A 22388-nucleotide genomic window follows, 5' to 3' on the forward strand; every position below is an offset into this window, starting at 1 on the left:
ACTGCAGTTACAAAACTCGCTCGAACAAGACCCGTAGAAAACTCGAGCCTCTTGAAATAACCCAGAAAGAGCTCTGGATACACACACACACACACGAAGTTTGCTAGGCTCCGTGGAACGAGCGCGCAGGGAAGGGTTCGTCGAGGGATTAGGCGGCGACGGGGAGAGGCTAGAGGTTGATCAGGCCCCTATATCCTTCTTAAGGCACACGCTGGGTTTGTTAGGCTCTGCAGCGCTTAGAGTTCTTCACAAGATGTGAAGTCCTCCTTCTCCTCCTCCAGATGGTTGTGGAGTCCTCCAACTTGGGCGGAAACCGCTCAAGCCTCTTATACGGCTAGCAAGCCAATCGCTAGCCGCCACGTGGGAATAATTTAGAAACAGCCAATAGTGGGGAACAAATTTGCATGCGAATGGCAGGAACTCCTTTGCACCGGGGTTTTCTCTTTGCAACTGAGAACTGCACCGTGCAAAGAAAGCTCCTCGCGGCGGGAAATAATTCTGCAGTGCCGAAGCACACACAAAATCATACCCTTGGGTCATGACATAGGCCTTTCAATGGCTTTTCTAAAAAGAGAAAGTATTTATTCCTTCACCCATATTCAAAATAAGCTCAACTACTTCTGCTCAAAACTTTTGAAAGAAATATCTTTGGACAGAGCTGAATCAAGGAACGCTTTAGTTTGAACCTGAGGACAGTAAGTGAACACAGACTAAAATGGAAGCAGCATTGCAGCCTTAGCTTGCCTTACACATTAAGAGAAACAGTCAACCTGAAAGTTGTATTTACCTCGGAAAATGTCATAACATATCAAATTACTGAGAATAATTAGTAAGGAGAAATTCTCTATCTTACACAGTTTACTTTGTGTATTTGAATAGCCCCTCATGTGCAGTCCACTGACTGACAGAAAAGCCCCTTCATAAAAACCAAGGAGCATAAAAACATTTTTTAAAGAAATTTAAAAACAACTTCAGGATATAGCATTTAAAGGGTGATCTCTCAGAAAATAGATTTTTTGTTATGTAACGATGTTATCTTAAATTAATTTAACAATTATTAACTTTAATAATGTCGAAAGGTCCAAATGGAATTTAAGAATTATAAAAGGTCTCCTCCATGCAAAGATAGTTAAAAAAAAAAACAAACAACAAACCTGATATATTGTAACTGAAACATCATAAAATGCATTTATCACTCCATCTGACAAATCACCGGCTGGCATTGCATAAAGAATCTTAACAACACATTTCCATGATCTGGCCCTTGCTTTGATCAATTCATGTATTTCTGTTCTGTGTTCTCCTAATAAACAGCTTGGAAAGGATGCTCTCGACTTCAAAAGACTGCTGTATTCTCACGCCTACTTCAAAACAATACTATTTTGAAGTAAAAAGAACTGTATGTTACCAATACTGCATGCCAAAAAATAATTTATTTTGTGCAAGGAAAAAATAGGGCTTTTAACCTCAGGAAACTGTGGAATCTTATATTGAACCTGAAAAATGATATAATACTTTACAGTACCATGTCCTCTACTCAGTAGAAATGCAGCTAGACAATGATCAGAAGAGTTTAATTCTGAAATCTGCCCTAGCTATTAGACAATACTAGTCTGCCTAGATACTTCATATCCGCAGATAGTCCACAACTCCTCTTTTCTCTCTTTTTGACTCCCCACTTTGGCTGCCATAGAGAAGCCCTTGAACAGCAAAGCTCCTTTCCTAGTCAGGGCACAGTTGCTGTTGACAGAATACAAGTGACCCCCTTACATTCACAGACAACACTGCCTCTTCACTATTTTCCAAGAAATAAAAAAATAAATCAGGGTGCTCGTGCACACATACACGCACTTTATAAAGTGACTTACAATGCTGTATATCAGCTATTCAAACCCTCAAGAAGTATATTGGTACCTACCACAGCATACTTACTGTGAAGGCCACAGTTGTGACCATTATTACTCTCTATGTTGACATTCATCACAGACTAGTTTTGTAGAATCATGTGTAAATGTTGAAATAAAAACCAGAAGCACAGCTCTCGGGGCTTGCTATAAAGATCCACCCTGCAATTCTGCCAGTGTTTTAAAAATCAAGAATAATACATTACAAAGATTTTCTTCCATTCACAGAGGTAAATCATCAAGCACTTGTCAGCAATACACCACAGGAAACCCTATCATCACACTGTTCTGGAGCAAGCCAGAAACTGCTGCACATCCAACCATCCAATGGCTCAGGCTGTACAGAAACCCTTCCACATATACCCACAGTTCACAGCTTTTCAGTGTAAATCAAAAGACCTCTGAATACCTAGATTAGATATCAAGAGCTCTGACAGTTTTTCATTTCTACTATATAAGTTCTGAGTTCAGAAGTGCTCAACGTCCAGGTTCTCCATATTAGAACAAGGGTCAGCACCACCAGCCATGTTTTCATTGGGGAGAAGAAGAAAGCAAGAGTCCCATAGGTCCGCTGCAGGAAGTAACAGGAATAGAGCTGCCAGGTCAGGAGGAGTGCCATGGCAAGATGGGCAGGCACAGCCCAAAAACATCTGACTTGGTAGATATGGGAGCGAAAGCTGAGACCCTGACAACGCAGCAACAGGCACCAGCACAGGTAAGCCATCAAGGGCAGGTTAAAAAACACCATCTGAAAAGGAGAGCAGAGAGAGAGTCAAACTTCAGTGTGTCAAATACCTTATGCCAAGTATGTCAGGGCATAGAAAATACAAGGGGGAGGAAATACAACTGTTCCAGGGACTGTTCTGGTAACCAACACTAGTATTTCACGTTCCTGGGCACAGTTCCTGGAGTTGGAGCCTTATTTTGAGACTTCTGAAAAAACTGGGATTGTTGCAATCTATAACCAGGGGGACAGGTCAGATCTAACAGGAACTCCTACTGATCAGCAGGGCTTCAGGTTTTCTGTTTCCCACAGAAAAATGGAAAAAACATGGATTTTCCCTTTTAAATGAGAGAAACATGGATTTCTCATTTTAATGGAGAAACACATGGATTTCCCACTGTTGCAGAAAGCTCTCTGTAGGTTGGCAGAGTTCCAGCATGCAAAGGGCTGGGGGGAGTGGGAGAAGGGCAGTCAGGTAGGGCGTGCCATGTGTGTGTGCACATGCACACATGCAAATGGCTGCCAGGCAGCCTGGAGAGCAGCTCCCGCAGGTAAGTTTGGTGAGGGGAGGGAAGCTTAAGGCCCCACAAGGGAGGGAGGAAGTTGGGCAGGATTGGGGCTGGGGCTGCTGCCCAGCCAGGCAGTGCGTGGGACTTGGGGCCTGGGGTTGTAATGTGCGGATACAGGGAGTGGGCAGGGAGTGGGATGGAGCCGCAGGGGACTTGTCTAGGGGGCAGGAGCTGGCTCCCCACTGCTACATGCACTCCTGGGGTGTGGCGGGGGGGGCACATGCTCCCCAAATCTGTGTACAGAGGAGAAGCGGGTGTGGGCTGCTTGTTGTGGGCTCCCCCACTGCTGCCCTCCCTTGAGGCCTCTGCAGCTCAGTGGGTGGGACCTGGCTCAGCAGGGCGAGGAAGCTTGTTGCCACTGCTGGAAGCTCAACACTGCTATGGCAAACCACCTCTTGCCCAGCCAGTGGCAGTGCGGCATTGTGCCCAGGCAGGCAAGGGGTGCCTTACCAGGGCAGGGTGGAGCTCCTGGGGGCAGCATGAGTTTCCCCACCCGGCCCTGTTCTGCCCTGCCATGCCAGGTCCCACCCACTGGGCGGTGGAGGCCCCAGGGGGAAGGCAGCAGGCCAGGGAACCTGAGCCCACAGCCCATACCCCTCCCTCGGGTGGCAGCTGGGGCAATCTAGGAATATTCTGCTGCTTCAAAGGGATGGGATGAAGGAAAGAATTTAGCCTTAATTAAAAAGCTTCTGCCCCTCACTTGAATATAGCACAACTAGTTTTTAAAGATCTTGAAAGGAGGCACAGCACAGAATTAACATCTAAGCAAACTTAACTGTATGAAAGGAAACTTGTTGGCAGAATAAAAAAAGGAATTAAAAGCACTAATATGTTGAAGTTCTCCATATATCCTTAATCTGATAACCAGTTTACATACAGCTGCAATGCCACCCCTTCCGCTGTGTCTCAAAATTAATTCTATTTTTGCCAAACATGATATTATCTTATTTTAGTCATATTTAGGAATGCACCAGTATAATCGGTTGGCTATCGGATTGACACCAAAAAAAGGGAGAAATTACGTTATCAGGTTATTGGCTTTTTTGGTCATGGTAATTATGGCTGATCATTACAGCCATGTGTCCAGAGCATCCTGGTGAGCGTAGTCTGGTCCCCGTGCCCTGCTGCTGGCCCAAACCCAGAGCAGACTACAGGTCCTGGCAAGCAGTGGGAGGGGGTGCTGGGGAGCAGTCACAGAGCACCACACTCAGCAACAAAGGGACCACTACTGGCTTCTGCTGCTGCTGCCGCTGTCATGACAATACTGCACAGGCAGCAGGGGCTTGAGCACCAGGGCTGCTGTGGAGATACGCTGTGCGCAGGTGGGGTAAAGTGCCATGCGAGGGACATTCTGCTCCACCAGGCATGAGACACCTTTGCAAAAGCAGCTTTTCCCCAGCAGCTGTGGGAGCTCGGCTCCACAGGGCCTGCCAGCACTGAGCAGTGGCATGCTCTGGGGCTCCAAACATTCCCAGGGCTGCTGTCTGTAGAAGGGTCCAGCCCGCCTGCCTGGGACAGCAGCATGGGCTGCGCAAGGAATGGGGCTGCAGGTAGGAGCCATGGGCGAGGCTTAGGTGATATGTGTGGGAATAAGGCAGTTACTGCCTTACTCAAGGGCCAGAGCAGGCAGGAGGCACGCGTGCACATGCGTGTGTGTGTGTGTGTGTGTGTGTGTGTGTGTGAGATAAATGCAAAACAAACAAAAAAAAGTTTATTTATGTCAGTAGTTTAAAATGCTTTGCATTATTATTAAATACTGGTTCTTGGACTGGCATCAGCCGATATGGTCAGTTAATCATCAGCTATCTGTATTGGCCAAGAAAATCTTGGTTGGTGCATCCCGTCACATTCCTAAGTTTTTGAACCCAAGGTGAGATTTCTTGGTAGGTATCACATAACCAATAATGCTGTGTTAATCAGAGGTCAAGCAAAAAGTAAGTTGGGGTACCTTAGAAACTAACTGTTTCAGAGAGGCATGAGCTTTTGTAGGTGACTGTCTACTAGATTTGAACCAATTTGTTTCTCAGATGCCTCCCTGTCATACCTTCTACCTATCAAACAAGTGTACACTACAAACACCTGTGTTCATTTGATCAAATATTCTTTAGCAGAAATGACTAGATGTAGTTCATGTAATCTACCAAATTCTATTTAACTTTGTGATCCCTTTTTAAAAGTCACAATATCACTATGCTTCACTCTCCATTTCTAAAATTCAAAAGCACTTTGGAAAAATCTCACAGACTAAGGCTATTTATCAGTGTTCATCTCTGAATCCTTACCTGTAAAATACCAACTACAAATGTCAAGCCGCCTTGCAGGAAGTGGCCACCAACAAATACCCCAAAGGAAAAGCAGGCACCTATCTGGCCATCAATCACCTCACCCACAAACCAGGGTCCTGGGAGGAGGAAAGCAATTAAGTAATAACAGTAAAAATAATATAGAAATGACCCAAGTTTACTAGTCGTAAGAATAAACTAATTAAAGAAAAGTATTTGTAGTCTGTTTCAGATAAACATGACAGTCTGAAAACCAGTAAAATAAACATTTGTTTCTCATATGAGCAAAGCATGCTGCTGCATTGATTAATGCCATCTGATGCCCTCAACCAAGAATATGATAATGTAAATCTATTGTCTGTAAAAATTCTGATACCACACATGTCATTTTGCTGCAGGCATAAGTGATGCATCCACTGAAACTATCCTTCTGCAACACAGACCTTCCACCACCAGGATTGCTCTATGTTTGTGTGTTTGTCTTTCATATGTTGTTTTAAAACCTGTGCAAGTTACAAGTGAAAGTGGGCTTAGCCCTCTTGGTCTAGTAAACATATGCCTGCCTTCCAGAAGTCACCACATAATTTGGTACCATTTTTCTAAAGACCAAACTGAGTAAGCAGCGTGCTTATAGATCAGAGCTGAAATACCTCAGTAGCTTCAACATGGAATCTACATACCATGGATTCATGTTATGCCAAGTTATAACCAGCCCTTTGTCTGTAAGATGTTTATAGATGTGCTCTGGGAGAATGATAGGCACTTTAATTAGAGCAGCTCCAAGAGCCGCTCTAATTAAGGCACCTCCAGTTTCACGTGTATCAGTGTCCCCGCACTGAAAAATGGTGGCAGAGGCACTTTAACTAAAGCTTGAACGAGCTTCAGTTAAAGTACCCCCCACTGCCATTTTTCAGCACGGGGACACTGATACAAGTGACGCTGGAGTCTGCTGGAGCAGACCATATTCCAGCAGACTCAATTAATAGAGTCTGTTCTGACACACTGTAATTACAGCATGGAGCAGCCTCCTTGCACGTGTATAGGCACCCTAAAACAATAAGTGAAACTCAAACTGAAATAAATTTATTTTTAAATGTTGTCATTTTAGAATACAAATACACCATACTATAAGTCAGAATCCTATACAAATAAGGCTCTGGTCTTACTCAATAAGAATTCTTTAAGTTAATAACAGTGTATGAGTGATATAGCAGTGATGTTCCAGAAATTATATAAGGGGCAAGGATTTCTTAGGGTGATATCTTTTATTGGACCAACTATGTAGCTGGGAAAAAAATCAGACGAGCTTTTGGATGCAAGTCACACTAAGTCACAACACAACTTTGTTAACTTTTTCTTATTGCCTAAGGTTTTCAGTAGGCTTATTAACATCTCCACATTTAAAAAAAACTCCATTCATATCCCCCATGTTTTAAACTACTTACCCAAAACCGTGTATAAGCTTAGTATCAGAACAGAGTAGTAGAAGGTGTTTGTTTTGCTCAAGACATGAAGGGAAAAGGAGGTCGACATTACTAATCCTGGAGGTCCTAAATGAAAAGAACATTTCAGAAAAATTTATTTACAGTACAGACAAGACATGCAAGATACTCGTCTAAAAAAATCTACAAAATGTTTATTTAGAATATGTTACAAAAATGTTACAAATTAACATAATATTAAATATATTTGCAACTGAAACGCATGGAAATAAACTGCTGCTACTGTTAATGTGGTAGCTGAGTGAAAACAAATTGTGCTGAAGGCATATCATTCAGGATGAAACTTAATTTGAAGAAACAATCTTTCACTTGAAACATTATTTCTTTGACTTGGTTCAAAATGCGGTTATCACTTGATTGCCAAACAGCTGTTAGGAATACTAATCCAATGACAGAATTTTCTAGCACTAACCCACTAGTCTCTCCCCTACAAAACCTGGAAAAAAGCCAAGAAAAAACTACTGCTGCAAGTGAACATACTTAACTACAGGTGAATAAAATGGAGTGACTGTTGGAATATGGAGAAAATTAAGTTAATTAGAATGAAACATGGGAGAACATTGGCCTTAAACTGACACAAATGGCAAAATATTCAGAGTAGTAAAAAAAAAAAAATATAAATCCTAAGAGCGGGTCAATATAGACTAGATTAATCAGGGGAAAGGCCAAAACATGTTGTTTTTTTTAGCGTTGGGTATTTGACCAGTCAAATAAAGTGAGGTCAACTGACCAATCTAATATCAGTCAAATTTGTAAAAAATTGCAAAAAGCTCCAAATAATACATAGTAAAAGCACAGATTTTCTATTAAGAAATGTATCAAAAACAATTCATATTTCTATCAATAAAACTACAAAAAAAAAAAAGTATTTTTTTTGTAAAACTGCTATAATCTTTGACTGGTCAATTATTGGTCAACTGACAATACTTGACTGGTCAACTGACCAGCTTGCCAACCCTACTTTTTATTTAAAACTCTAGTCCATACTTGCTAGAATCTGATGGCAAAACCTGATGGGTAGGGAAGGCAGCTGGCTCCAGCATTTCCAGCATGTGGGGCTTTTCTCCTGTGCTGCACAAATGCAGGGGCTGCGCATTCACGGTGGAGAGCGCTGGCGCTAGAGACTGCCCAGCGGGGGCCGCGCTCCTCTCCATGATGTGGAGCACTGGCCGGAGCTGCATCCTGCTAGGCATGAGTGCCCCCGTCTGCTGCTGAGCCATGGGGGGGTGCAGGGGGTCCCCACACCCCCCACACTTTCACACCCACACTCCTTCACACCCACACCCTGCCCCCAAAACCTCACATGTACACAACATACCCTATGTCCCCCCACACAGCCACACCCCCTTACAAATCCCCCCCATATACACACAATATATAAAACTATGAATTTATTTTTGAGTTATTATGCAAATCACCTCTATATACTGTATGCAAATACAAGTCATGACAAAAATATTTTTTGCAATAAAATTAAAATATGTCATGGTAGGTGTTTGACTTTTAGTGTATGATTTGGTTTTTTTTCTAGTTCTAAGATGGCAAGCTCCACTCCCAGAAGGAGTATTTCCAAGGGACAAGGGGAGGGACTTCCAGTGGCAAAGGTTAGGGGGTGGGACTTCTGGTCCTAAGATGGTGACCAGGGGGCAGGGCAAATATCAAGGGGTGGGGCTACCCACGTGGCTCTCGAAAGCTCACCAAACCTCCTTAAGTGGCCCTCTGCCTAAAATAATCGCCTGCCCCTGCCCTAGAGCGCAGGACCGCCCTCATGAAATCAGCAGTTATCAGACCAATCTGTATAACATTTCTTGGTTGTCTGCCGAGACATGGCTGATCAGAAGGTACTAGCTCTCATTTCCAGCTGCTACGTTTTATGAAGATAGCTAAAAATACATTATTCTCCTACATAAGCAGTTGCTGTAGTTACCACAAGGATGCTACATGACCATGAATATAAAGAGAGGGCCTACGCACACGTGAATGGAAAAGGAAGTGGTAACCACTTCTTTAAGATGTGCTCTAAACAATGTTTACAGGGTATGCTTCAGCAGCTTTAGTCTATCAATTCTCATTCAGCAAAATTTACCACTCCACAAAATATTAAATTACAATAAAGGAAGAAGCAGAAACCATACCATTCCTGTGGAAAATTGAAAGCCTAGTCATGCTGGATGAGTGCCCAAACCCATAAGAAAAGCTAACTGAGACAGAAGCCAATATTTGTTTGGTTTTTTGGATTGTTTTTTTTGGGGGTGGGGGGTGGAGGGCGGGGTTCTTTCCAATCGACAGTAATGACAAACCATTCTGTATCAACTACAATTAAACAGGCACAAAATAGTTTGGACTCTCTCTTTTCCTGTAAATAAAATGTTCCTGTAAGCAAACTGAGTTTAAGGCTTCTGTCTATGGGATTTTGTCTAAGCAAAGAGTACAGAATCAGTCTAACATATTAGATATTCTTTGGCTGTTTTAGAAACAAACTGGCAGCTAGAAGGGATCAAATCAAGCTGGGAGGTACTATGTGCAAGGCTTTCATACTGAACTGCAATGTAATTATTAATGATGATTTTCTTGGCACAAGGATGAAGGGGAAAAAAAAAATCAGTATTGATTAAAAACCAAAACAAATCCAGACAAAACACTGGTTCCTACCTTTCAGCGTTGGCTTTTGAAGATATCTGAAAACAAGGAGCAAGAAGATCTGAACTGCAACAGTCACTCCAAAAAGTAATTGAGCCTGAAAGCGCACACACTGTTATTCTCATAAAACAAAACTTAAAAATGACAGCCGCTTCCTGGCAGATGAATGTAAATATCAAAAAAAGTGAGAAAAATAAAGACTTTTTAAAATTAAAGTGTCCTGAGCTTCCTGATGCCTCATGTTAAACAGTGGCATTAAAAGGGTAACCTAAAGCAAGCCAATAAATCAGCTAGGTTCTGCCTTCTTCAAATGAGAAATACTTTCACTATGAAACCACCATTTACTGGGCTATTACATTTATAACAATCTGCATATTAATACATGTGTAATAAACGATCAACAATTACGTTTCAGTATCTAAGCAAAATGGAAAATGAATTGTCCTGGCCACTTCATTAGGTTCCCAAGCTACTGGAATCACAAAATCTTAATTTCATTATGAGAAAGATCATCAATAAAGCACTTTTAAAAAAAAATCTGTACTTGAAAATAATGTCTCTCAAAGAAATTTTTCTTACTGTATACATTCAGAATGCTGTGCTGAAGAAAACTAGTTTTAAATGACTATGGTAAACATCAGTTACAAATTAAGGAAACTAATGCAGGGCTTGAGCGTCAGTCACAGTGCCACCTAACATGAGGCAAAATTCTTTCATAGGACTCTATCAATGCACTTTACTTATACAATGCCTCATTTACTGTAGTTCTGGTCTTTTTATAAGGGATAAAATGCCGAAACAGTTGAAGTAAAAAAGTCAATTGGGTCAGGGTTTCATGTTTCATCTCTGCTATAGGTAGGCATACTCTCAATGGCTGCTATGGAAATTATTTCTCTAAGTATAGTGCTCTTGCATTCTGTTTTCATTAGTTTTCTTTCATTTTGGTCTGAGCCTCCCTTTTGTGCAGACTACTTCAGTGGCTTCACTATAATTTGTTGTGCTTAAACAATACAAGCCTACTGTATGCACAAAACATGCATATGTCATTTGTGCAAAAATTAGCTATGAACACAATTTTTTTTCATTTGTGTGTGCAATCTGTGCGCTTACATATATGAGTGGAACTTGGGAAAGGAAATTTGAACGTATCCATGAAAATTCTTAAATGGACCTTATATGGACAGCATGGTAACACTTAAATAACTCAAATGTTAAAAAATATATTCAAAGCCACTGAGTGTTAAAGAAATGGCTCCTACACTCACTGGAGGAAGCAAACAGGTATGACAGCTATTTTGGCTGAAAGCACTCACCAAGATGTAATGGTCTGTAAGGAGAATGAAAGAGGACAAGAAGCCAAATTTGAGAGAGAGATTTTCTCCCATAGCAAACATATGACCTTGAGTGCTACTCTTTCCAGCAGCATCCTAGATGTGAATAAAACGGAGAAGCAATTTGGCAAGTTGATCAATTTATCTAAGAAGTATCTTTCAAATAAATTACTTAAAACATCTGGTGAAGGCTCCTAGTTAACACTGCCAACTTCTCTGAAAAGCTCTAACTGGTATGTACATGAACTAGCAAAGTTGCACAGTAGGGGTGTGCGAAGCGGGCCCTATTTGATTAGGATTCGGCCTGACTCAGGGACAGTGATTCAATTCGTTGATTTGGATCACTGTCCCCGATTTGATTCGACTGAATCAAAAATCTGAAGATTCAATGCTGATTCAGACATAGACACAGCTTTAAATGTTTTTTCTACATACCTCGAGGTACCAGCGCAGCTTGTGAACGCTGAGATTCAGGGGCACATGGAGCATCCCATAGGAGTGCGGGGGGGGCCTCCACCTGCTCGGTGGCAAATCTGGGTCCACCGGGGAGCGCACTTGGGGCCCCCATGGGTTGCAACCCAAAAGTGGGTTGCAAGAATATATGAAAGGGTCGTGAACAAACTTTTAAAAATGGATCAACAAACTATAAAAACTGATTCTCTTTTAACGGAGAAAAACGTGGGAAACTGTGGCTTTCCCTTGCAAGCTGGCAGAGTTCCAGCCTGCGAGGGGCAGCTTGGGGCCCCACACCCTGCTGGCCCCACACACACCCAGCCACCCCCCGCCCCACACACTGTGAGGCCAGCACCTGGGGATGGGAGGCAGTGGGTTGGGAGTGAGGGGCACTGAGTCAGGACAGGTCATCCATATTTACAAATGGGTCCTGGTACAAAAAAAGGTTGAGAACTACTGGTATAGTGTTCACAGAGCAGACATGCTGAGCTTCACTGAGGTGATGCTATTGTTGTCCTCTAACAATGCAAACATGCTATTACTGTCCTTGTCTTGCTGTTACAAAGAGAGGAATATTGCCTGTCTAAGTTACATATGGAGGTGCAGAAATCTTTTCTAAATACTAGTGATGTCCATGCACATATGTATAGAATGTTGCCAAGAGGGAAAACATTTCTCACAATGTCCTGCCCAAGAACATCATGTAAATGAAAGTCTGGCACTCTGAAATAAAAAGCATGCTACTGGTTAGACAAATCTTGAGAACAACATCAGACAACCTTATACAACTTCCTCATCTGCAAGACCGTCAAAATTTAAATCGTTGTCCCTCATTATAAACTACCTCCCTTTTCATTGTTTGAAAACACATTTTTCCTCCATCCAAAATACTGGTAACACAGTTTGCCATGTTTAAGTGCCTCTTTTTTGAGGCAATCTGAAAACGGCACCTCTCAACTGTTACTTGAAAGACTTTATTCATCAATTAACAGGTCTTTCTTTGTATCTAACATCATTATATTTTCAGTTTGAAATCAAAATCCGATTATTTATACATCCATTAGTGCTAGGTATTTCAGATTATTTTCACTAAATGTCTGTCGATTTCCTCCTCTGCTCCCTACCTTTTAGTTTTTCCTGCTAAAGACATGTGTTTAAATAAAGTTCATTCCTAGATCTACAAAGAAGTAGGTTGACAAATAAGACATTGCAGGTTAAAATAATGAATTGGTGACAACTCACCTGAACTGTCACATCTATGTGATGGAATCCTTCACTGTAGTTCTGGGGATTCCACTTCAGTACATAGAGAGGGCCAGACACATGATGGGCATCCCCCAAATGAACTCCGTCTATACTGACTTTGACCAAAGTGATGAAATCAGGAGAGAAGGCCAAAATTCTAAGTGAAAATAAACATGTTCATGATGGGTCTTGCGGAAAGAGTTGCAATTACTCCTTGGAGAGAAACTACAAGGTTAAGCTTCCAAATACGTACCAGTTAACAGGAGTAAAGATGAAAATACTGGAGTTTTTGTAGGCAATTAAGATGCTAGGACTTAAGTATAATTTACAACAGGGGTAAGATGAACTTCCTCCATATCTATATCTCCTAAGGATATAGATCCAGAACAACTAAAACTGGAACAGTCTTTGCTGTACCCAAGGAAAGCTTGGACATCCCTTTATGAGCACGCTTCCCAATTCTTGTAGAGATTTTGATTTAAGGGTTGTTTTTTTTTTTAATTTTCCCAGCCAGGACATAATTCAATTCATATAACTCAATTTAATGGGAAACATTTGCAATCAAGGATCTTAAGCGAGGATGTAAGATGTATTTTTCATAGATTTCATAGACATTAGGGCTGGAAGGGACCTCGTGAGATCATCAGGTCTAGCCCCCTGCCCAAGGGGCAGGAAGTCAGCTGGGGTCAGATCACCCCAGCAAGGTAAGTATCCAAGCATTTCTTGAAGGTATCCAGAGTAGGCGCTTGCACCACTTCTGGGGGGAGTCTGTTCCAGACTCTGGAGACTCGGATGCTAAAGAGATTTTTCCTTATGTTCAGTCTAAAATGGTCTTCCAGCAGTTTGTGACCATTAGACTTTGTCTTTCCTTGGGGTGCCCTGGTGAACAGACATTCTCCTAGTTCCTGATGCACACCCCTTATATACTTATAGGCTGCCACCAAGTCACCCCTGAGCCTTCGCTTCTCCAGGCTGAAGAGTCCCATGCCTCTCAGCCTTTCCTAGTAAGGCCTGCTCTCTTGACCTCTAATCATGTGCGTGGCTCTTCTCTGGACTCTCTCAAACTTCTCCACATCCTTTCTAAAGTGTGGAGCCCAGAATTGGATGCAGTACTCCAGCTGCAGCCTCACCAACATGCTAAAGCTAAGTTTGTGGATGACACCAAATTATGGGGAAGTGTGGTCACGCTAGAGGATAGGCTGGCAATTCAAGCCAACCTGGACAGGCTCGCAAGGTGGGCGGATCAAAACCTGATGACATTCTACAATGAAAAATGCAAGGTGCTCCACCTTGGGAGAAAAAACCCATATCATACTTATAGGCTCGGCAGTGCTACACTCACTAGGCACCATGGGTGAAAGAGACTTGGGGGGCATGATTGACCACAAGATGAACATGAGCTACCAATGTGATGCTACAGTTGACAAAGCAAATAAAACTCTGGCTTGCATCTAACGATGCATCTCAAGCAAGACCCAAGAAGTCATCCTCCCACCAGTCTGCTTCTGACACCTGAATCCAGATCATTTATGAATATATTAATGAGTACTGGTCCTAGTACTGAGGCCTCGGGGGTGCCACTGGTCACTGTGTACCATGTTGACTCGGTTCCATCAACTATCACTCTCTGGGTCCAAACACAGAGCCAATTCCCCAGCAATTGGACCATAAGGTTATCAAGGCTGCAGTTCCCCAATTTTAGTATGAGGACATCATGGGAAACAAAGTTAATGGCTTTTTAAAAATCTACATATATGACATCAACTGGTTTTCCTTTGTCCAGGTGATGCGCCACCTGGTTATAGAAGAATATAAGGTTGGTCAGGCATGACCTACCCGCAATGAAGCCATGTTTCTCTCTCTCAGAACGCTATTTTCAGTTAGCCTGTTGTTGATAGTTTCTTTGATAATTTTTTCCAAGATCTTTCCAGAGATTGAGGTCAAACTGATTGACCTGTAGTTCTCTGGATCTTCTTTCTTTCTTTTTTTTCATAGATGTCATAGACATTATGGCTGGAAGGGACCTCGGAAGATCATCAAGTCCAGCCCCCTACCCCAGGGGCAGGAAGTCAGCAGGGGTCATAGGATCCCAGCAAGATAAACATCCAAATGTCTCTTGAAGGCATTCAAAGTAGGTGCTTGAACCATCTCTGGCAGCAGTCTATTCCAGACCTTGGGGGCTTGGACAGTAAAGAAGTTCTTCCTTATGTCCAGCCTGAAACGGTCATGGAGGAGTTTGTGACCGTTCGACCTTGTCATCCTTTGGGGCGCTCTAGTGAACAGACGTTCCCCCAGATCTTAGTGATCACCCCTGAGCCTGCGCTTTTCCAGGCTGAAGAGTCCCGTAGCTCTCAGCCTCTCATCAAAAGGTCTGTTTTCCTGACCTCTGATCATGCATGTGGTTCTCCTCTGGACTCTCTCAAGCTTCTCCACATCCTTTTTGAATTGAGCCAAAAATTGGACACAGTACTCCAGCTGAGGCCTCACCAAGGCCGAGTACAAGGGGAGAACGACATCCTGAGATTTGCTTGAGAAGCATCTTTGGATGCAAGCCAGTGTTTTGCTTGCTTTACTAGCTGCAGCATCACATTGATGGCTCATGTTCATCTTGTGGTCAATCATGACCCCCAAGTCCCTTTCGTCTGTAGTGCTAGCCAGCATAGCACTGCTGAGCCTATAAGCATGCTGCGGGTTCTTCTTCCCAAGGTGGAGAACCTTGTATTTTTCAGTGTTAAACACCATTAGATATTCATCCGCCTATTTCCTGAGCCTGTCACAGTCAGCCTGGATCACCTTCCTGTTCTCAGGTGTGGACACTTTACCCCAAAGTTTGGTGTCGTCGGCGAACTTGGCCAGTCCGCTTCCGTTTCCAATATCCACATCATTAATGAAGATGTTGAATAGTATAGGCCCAAGGACAGAGCCTTGAGGAACCCCACTGGTCACAGCGCACCACGACGATTGACTTCTGTCAACCACCACCCTCTGGGCCCGACCACAGAGCCAATTCCCCAGCCAGCAGATCGTGGTGAAGCCAAGGTCGCAGTTGGCCAGTTTTGCCAAGAGGTGATCATGGGATACCAGATCAAAGGCTTTTTTAAAGTCAAGATATACGACATCAATCTCATCTCTCTTGTCCAGGTGATAGGTCACCTGGTCATAAAAGGAAATAAGACTGGTCAAGCAAGATTTACCCACAACAAACCCACGCTAGCTATCCTTCAGGATGTTGCCATTGGCCAGTCTGTTAAGAATGATCTCTTTGATAATCTTTTCTAAGACCATTCCCAAGATAGAGGTCAGGCTGATCGGCCTGTAGTTTGCCGGATCCATTTTCCTCCCTTTCTTGAAGATAGGCACCACATTGGCCTTCTTCCAATCTTCGGGCACTTTGCCTGTGCTCTAGGAGTTCTTGAAGATCCATGCCAGGAGCTGAGCTATGATGCCTGCCAGCTCCTTGAGTACCCTGGGGTGTAAACTGTCAGGGCCGGCTGACTTGAAGGTGTCCAACCTCTCAAGGTGTTCCTTCACAAGGTCAGTGTTGTTGAAGGGTAAGGAATCTCCCTCACCCAGGCGTTCCTGTCCTATAATGGGCAGGGACGTCCCTTGGGACTGGTGAAAAACCAACGCAAAGTACCCATTTAGCAAGTTGGCCTTTTCCTGGGTGTCGGTTGTCAGTTGTCCCATCTAGTTTAGCAGGGGTCCAGTGTTGCCCTTGCTTTTCCTCCAGCTCCCCACATATCCAGAAAAGGACTTTTTATTGTCCTTGATACTTGTAGCTAGTTGGAGTTCAGTTGTAGCCTCAGCTTTCCTGGTTCGCAGAATATTCCCCCTTGGAGGTGGATCCAGTCCTCCATCCTTTGTAGGTCTTTCTTTTTAGATGCAGGAGGTCCACTAGTTCCCTGGAGAGCCAAGGGGGCTGCTGTGCCCTTTTGCTGCCTTTCCTCTGAGATGGGATAGACTTTGCTTGCACATCCAGGATCGCTCCCTTGAGAAGCAACCGCTCATCCTGAGCTCCCCTCCCCTTTGGGTCATGGTCCCTTAGGGCCTTCCTGACAAGCCTCCTGAGCTTGTCAAAGTCAACTTTCCTGAAGTCGAGGACTTCAGTATGGCTGGCTGACTTGCGAGCTTTACAGCAGATGGTGAAGGTGATCAGTTCGTGGTCACTGTCACCCAGCTTTCCTTCAATCGTTAGGTCGCTGATTAGGTCATCCCCCGTTGCCAGGATCAGGTTGAGCAGTGCTTCACCTCTTGTCAGCCCGTAGACTTCTTGAGTCAGATAGAGCTCATCCACACACGTGAGAAAGCTTTGCGACCATTCGGATTTGGCCGAGCACTCTTCCCATGAGATGTCTGGGTAATTGAATCTCCCATGACAAGCATGCACCGGAAGGGTGCAGCCTCAGCCAATTCCCTGGCGAACTCCTGGTCAAGCTCTTGACTCTGGGTGGGAGGTCTGTAGTACACTCCCACCATTGTGTCTCCTGTGCCATGTTCCCCATGGATTTTAACCAAGAGGGTCTCTAGTCGTTCACCCTGGGCGCCAATGTCGGCTTTGCAGGGATGCGTAGCTTTCCTTGACAGAGAGAGCTACATCCCCCCCCCTTTTGCCCACTTGATCACTCCTGTACAGGGTATAGCCGTCTATACCTGTGGCCCAGTCATGGGTGGAGTCCCACCGGGTCTCCATTATCCCAATGACATGGTAATTATTTGTGTTAAGCAAGAGGACAAGTTCCTCGTGTTTATTCCCCAAGCTCTTGGCATTTGTGTACAGGCAGGCAAGTGTCCCTTTGGGGGCCCTTGCCTTGCCTACAGATTGTTCCAGGGCTGGGGCAGGGGTGGGCTCCCTTAAGTGCCTTGGCCTGTTGGCTTTGCAAGGGTTGCTCAGCGGGCCAGCAGTGGCAGTAGTCCCCTCATCCCCTGGCGGCCTTAGTTTAAAGCCCGGTGGGGCAGGTCAGCCAGTCTGCCGGAGAAGAGCCTCCTCCACAGTGGAGAGAGGTGGAGGCCGTCCCTTCCCAGCAGCTCACTGCCTCTCTCACCAAAGGATGGACTGTGGTCATGGAAGCCGAAGCCTTCACGATGAACAGCAGAGAAGGGGTTTATTGTAACAGCGGGAAGCCATGTGGGTCAGGGGCTCCTTGGTCCCTCAGTGCGTGGAGCAGACGCAGGGCTTGGCCCGGGGCTGGGGGAGGAGGCAGGGTCTGGCCCCAGCTCATTTGTGCTTCCTGTAGCTCTCCAGGTGGGCCAGGATCCAGCCAGCTGGGACCAGGAAGGACAGGAACACGCCCAGGCCGATGGCACTCTCCAGGGTGCTAAGCGGGGCCAGGGCTGGGCCTGGGGCGGCAGAGAAGGTGGCATGGGGCAGGTGCGGAGCATGGCGTGGACACGGGCAGCGGCATGGTGACTCCTGGTTGAGTCCCGGTGCCAGAAATGACGGAGAGATAGGCACCACACTAGCCCTCTTCCAATTTTTAGGAACCTCTTCTGAGCGCCATGAGTTCTCAAATATCCTTGCCATTGGTTGTGCTATGATGTCAGCCAACTCTTTTAACACACTTGGGTGAATTCCATCCAGGCCAGCTGACTTGTGGATGTCCAGCCTCTGAAGCTGTTCCCTCACAAGATCTTCACCAATTATAGGCATATAATTGCCCTTACCCTGGTAATCTTGTCTCCTGTCAGGCAGGGTTATCCCTTTGAGCTGGTGGAAAACCAACTCCAAGTAATCATTGAGGAGATCAGCTTTTTCCTGGGTGTTAGTTGTTAGCTGCCCCATTTGGTTTAGCAAGGGTCCGATATTTCCCTTGGTTTTTTTTTTCTGACTTCCCATGTATTTGAAGAAGGACTTTTTATTGTCCTCGATTCCCATAGCCAGTTTGAGCTTGGTTTCAGCCATGGCTTTTCTGGTCTACTCCCTACAGGTACAAGCCAGTGCTGCATAATCCTCATAAGTGCTAGTTCCTGACTTCCATCCCCTATAAGCTTTTCTTTTTAGATTCAGGAGGTCCATGAGTTTCCTATTGAGCCAAGGGGGTCTCCAAGCCCTTTTGCTACCTTTCCTACAGGCCAGAGTGGACCTCCCTTGTGCTTTTAAGATCATGTCCTTAAGAAGCGACCACTCATTGTGGACTCCCCTCCCTGTCAGATCATTGTCTCTTAGGGCCTCAATAACTAACATCCTGAGCTTGTGAAAGTCATCTTTCCCAAAGTTGAGGATTTCTGCATTGCTGACTGATTTACCAGCTTTGTGATGGGATAGGGAAAGTGATCAACTTGTGATCACTGTCACCAAGCTTCCCTTCAATCCTTATGATTATTTCTAATAGCCAGCCTTTATCATAGGCACATAAACAAGTAGACTGCCAAAAGCAATCTTCTAATCTAGAGAAAACCAGATTCTGTGAGCAATGAAAATTTTTTTTTTTGTGCAGGGACTGGGACTCCCCGACCGAGATTCGGGACGGACTCAGGAGAGACTCCGCCGGGCCTAGGGTCAGGGAGGACCGAGTTAGAGAACTTCTGGAGGGGCTGGATGTGTTCAAATCAGCAGGTCCAGATGCTCACCACCCCAGGGCATTGAGGGAATTGGCAGGGGTTATTGCGGGGCCCCTGGCACAGCTTTATGAGCACTCGTGGTGCTCTGGCCAGGTGCCAGATGACTGGAAGAGGGCCAATGTGGTCCCCATCTTCAAAAAAGGGAGGAGGGAGGACCCAGGCAATTATAGGCCCATTAGTCTTACTTCGATCCTGGGGAAGCTCTTCGAGAAGATTATCAAGGAGCACATCTGTGAAGGGCCAGCAGCGGGAATGATGCTTAGGGGCAACCAGCATGGTTTCATTAGGGGCAGGTCCTGTCAGACCAACCTGATTACCTTCTACGATCAGGTCACAAAATCATTGGACACAGGTGTCACGGTGGATGTAGTCTTTCTGGACTTCAGGAAGGCCTTTGACACTGTCTCTCACCCCATTCTCATTAAAAAGCTAGGCGACTGTGGCACTGATGCCTACACAGTCAGATGGATAGCAAATTGGCTGAGGGGCCACACTCAGAGTGGTGGTAGACGGGTCATATTTGACCTGAAGGGATGTGAGCAGTGGAGTCCCTCAGGGCTTGGTCCTTGGGCCCATACTGTTCAATTTCTTTATTAGTGACTTGGATGAGGGGGTGAAAAGCACCCTGTTTAAATTCACGGACGACACCAAGATTTGGGGCGAGGTGGGCACGCTAGAAGGGAGGGACAGGATACAGCTGGACCTGGACAGTTTACAGGGGTGGGCAAATGAGAATAGGATGAGATTCAATACTGACAAGTGCAGGGTGCTACACTTGGGCAGTAAGAACCAGCAGCATACCTATAGGATGGGGAACTCTTCTCGAAAGCACAGTGGCAGAAAGAGATTTTGGAGTCATCATTGATTCCAAGATGAACATGGGCCGCCAATGCGAGGACACAGACAGTAAGGCTAACCACACCTTGTCGTGCATCCACAGATGCATCACAAGCAGGGCCAAGGAGGTGATCCTCCCCCTCTATGCAACACTGGTCAGGCCGCAGTTGGAGTACTGCATCCATTTCTGGGTGCCACACTTCAGGAGGGATGTGGACAGCCTTGAGAGGGTCCAAAGGAAGGCGACTCGCATGATCCAGAGACAGCAGGGCAGACCCTACAAGGAGAGGCTACAGGAGCTTACCCTGCTCAGCCTTCACAAAGAAGGCTGAGAGGGGACCTGGTGGCCATCTATAAACTTACTAGGGGGACCAGCGGGGAACGGGAGAGCCCTTGTTCCCCCAAGCGCCTCCCAGAGTAACAAGGAATAATGGCCATAAGTTGTTAGAGAGTAGGTTCAGACTAGACATTAGAAGGCACTACTTCACAGTCAGGGAGGCTAGGATCTGGAACCAGCTTCCAAGGGAAGTAGTGCTGGCTCCTACCTTGGGGGTCTTTAAGAGGAGGCTTGATGATTACCTAGCTGGGGTCATTTGAGCCCAGTTTTCTCTCCTGCCCAGGGCAGGGGGTCGGACTGGAAGATCTGCAAGGTTCCTTCCGACCCTATATCTATGAATAGTTATGGTTATATTTAGAAACATATAGCTTGATTTAATCATAGAGAACCAAACAAGTATTAAAGAGCCCATGAAAGTTTTAAGAGACTCCAGAGTACCTGATGTGGGTGGAGTGAAGGATTTTTGTTAATGGTTCATGAGCAGGGCTGCTATAAAGTAATGACTTGGGATTGGTGATGAGAACTGCAGGCCATTCCTCAAAGTGCAGATCTACAAAGCTAAGAAGGTCATGATCAAATGCAAGAAGTCGGTACCTGGTATTAAAATAAGACAAAACTGTTAGCATGAAGCACTGTATGTACAAAGGATTCATACAAGCTATTTTTTATTTTATTTTTGTAAAATGAGTAGCAACTAAAACAGCTTTTATCTCTGGTTGCTAGGTATTAAACTAAGACTTTAAAATTCATTTCATTCCAATTATAGAAGCAACTATCACAGTTCCATAATCATGGCTGAATTAAATTTTGCACCTGAAATAGAGATGTACCATTTTATGTATGAAGAATTCAATTACTATTTATTAGGGCTGTGCAAAATTTCACTAGCCGTTCCGTTTCGACACTGTTTCGACTTTTTCAAGGTCGAAACAGCAAAATCTAAATGAAACAAAGGGCGTTGAAACAAAACAAGGCTAGTCGAAATGTTTCGACCATAGTGCTGGGGATGGGAAGTCAGTCCAGCTAGGCTGACTCCCCATCCCTGACTGATCTAGCGAAACATCAAAACAGAGTTGAAACAGCCTTACTGTTTCGACGAAGCAAAACGGAACAGCTGTTTCGAATCAAAATGAAATTCGATACAAAATGCTGTTCCGTCAAAACCTCGAAACTCTAGATGAAATGAAACAGTGCCGTTTCACACAGCCCTACTATTTATACTACTCTAATGCCTAAATACTTGAAATGGTGCTCCAGTACACCAGTGATGGCCCAAGACTCTACTGCACTAAACTTCTGTACAAACACAAATAGCTTCAGCAAAATTAAGCAGATTAAAGACCAGTATACTAACATACTAGATTACATTGATTCCTTGCAACATCTGACACTTTTCAGTGTGCTACTGAGGCTACATTTTCCAGTTAGATTATTTTTATTTCTAAACCATGTGAACACAATAGACCTGGTACAAAGCAATGACAATTCAAACTACTAACAGTGATGCTTTAATTATAAATTGTGCAGAATTTTCAGTTACTGAACACACATTGTTCAGAAATGTAGATTTCCTGTACTCAGTTTCTAAATATGCAGAATAAAGGAAATAAGATTATTAAAAATGTTGCTTTAGGGCTTCATAACTTATGTCAACTGCAAGGGAGGCAGAATTCCCAATATTATAAACAAAAGACATTTTTTAATATTAATCCCATTCCATCGGCTACTAACACTTCCATTGATCTCTCCAGATGGGATGAAAAAGAGAGTCACCACTTAAACTGAATATACAGATATTACCAGGTTTTAATTGTGAGGTTTACTTGCCTCCTATTATCCATCCAGTCTCCCAGCTCCAGTTCCAGAGTACCATGAGAATGCCGACTATGTAGGACTGGCATCAGCCCACCCAATGTATGGAGGTGCCCACATAAATAGGCTGTAGCAGAACTAGTAAAAACAATATCATAATGAATTAATAGTACTCTTACCCTTTATGGGGAAGG

General features: G+C 44.3%; 1 protein-coding gene across 7 annotated transcripts in view; it reads right to left on the bottom strand.

Moving 5' to 3' along the window:
- Positions 1-471: 471 nt before the first annotated feature.
- TMEM62 (transmembrane protein 62) overlaps positions 472-22388 on the bottom strand; it is a 46928-nt gene continuing 25011 nt past the window's right edge. For all 7 annotated transcript variants that reach the window (XM_006033555.3, XM_025215353.1, XM_025215351.1 and 4 more), the window contains 8 exons: positions 22210-22332; positions 20821-20976; positions 12648-12807; positions 10935-11048; positions 9634-9718; positions 6925-7029; positions 5480-5598; positions 472-2652 (listed from right to left, as the gene is read on the bottom strand). In XM_006033555.3, the coding sequence (XP_006033617.2) occupies positions 2326-2652; positions 5480-5598; positions 6925-7029; positions 9634-9718; positions 10935-11048; positions 12648-12807; positions 20821-20976; positions 22210-22332 (1189 nt within the window). In that variant the 3' untranslated portion in view covers positions 472-2325. The remainder of the gene's footprint in view (positions 2653-5479; positions 5599-6924; positions 7030-9633; positions 9719-10934; positions 11049-12647; positions 12808-20820; positions 20977-22209; positions 22333-22388) is intronic.

The sequence above is a fragment of the Alligator sinensis genome, unplaced genomic scaffold (assembly GCF_000455745.1).
Source record: "Alligator sinensis unplaced genomic scaffold, ASM45574v1 scaffold1581_1, whole genome shotgun sequence".
Lineage (NCBI taxonomy): Eukaryota > Metazoa > Chordata > Crocodylia > Alligatoridae > Alligator > Alligator sinensis.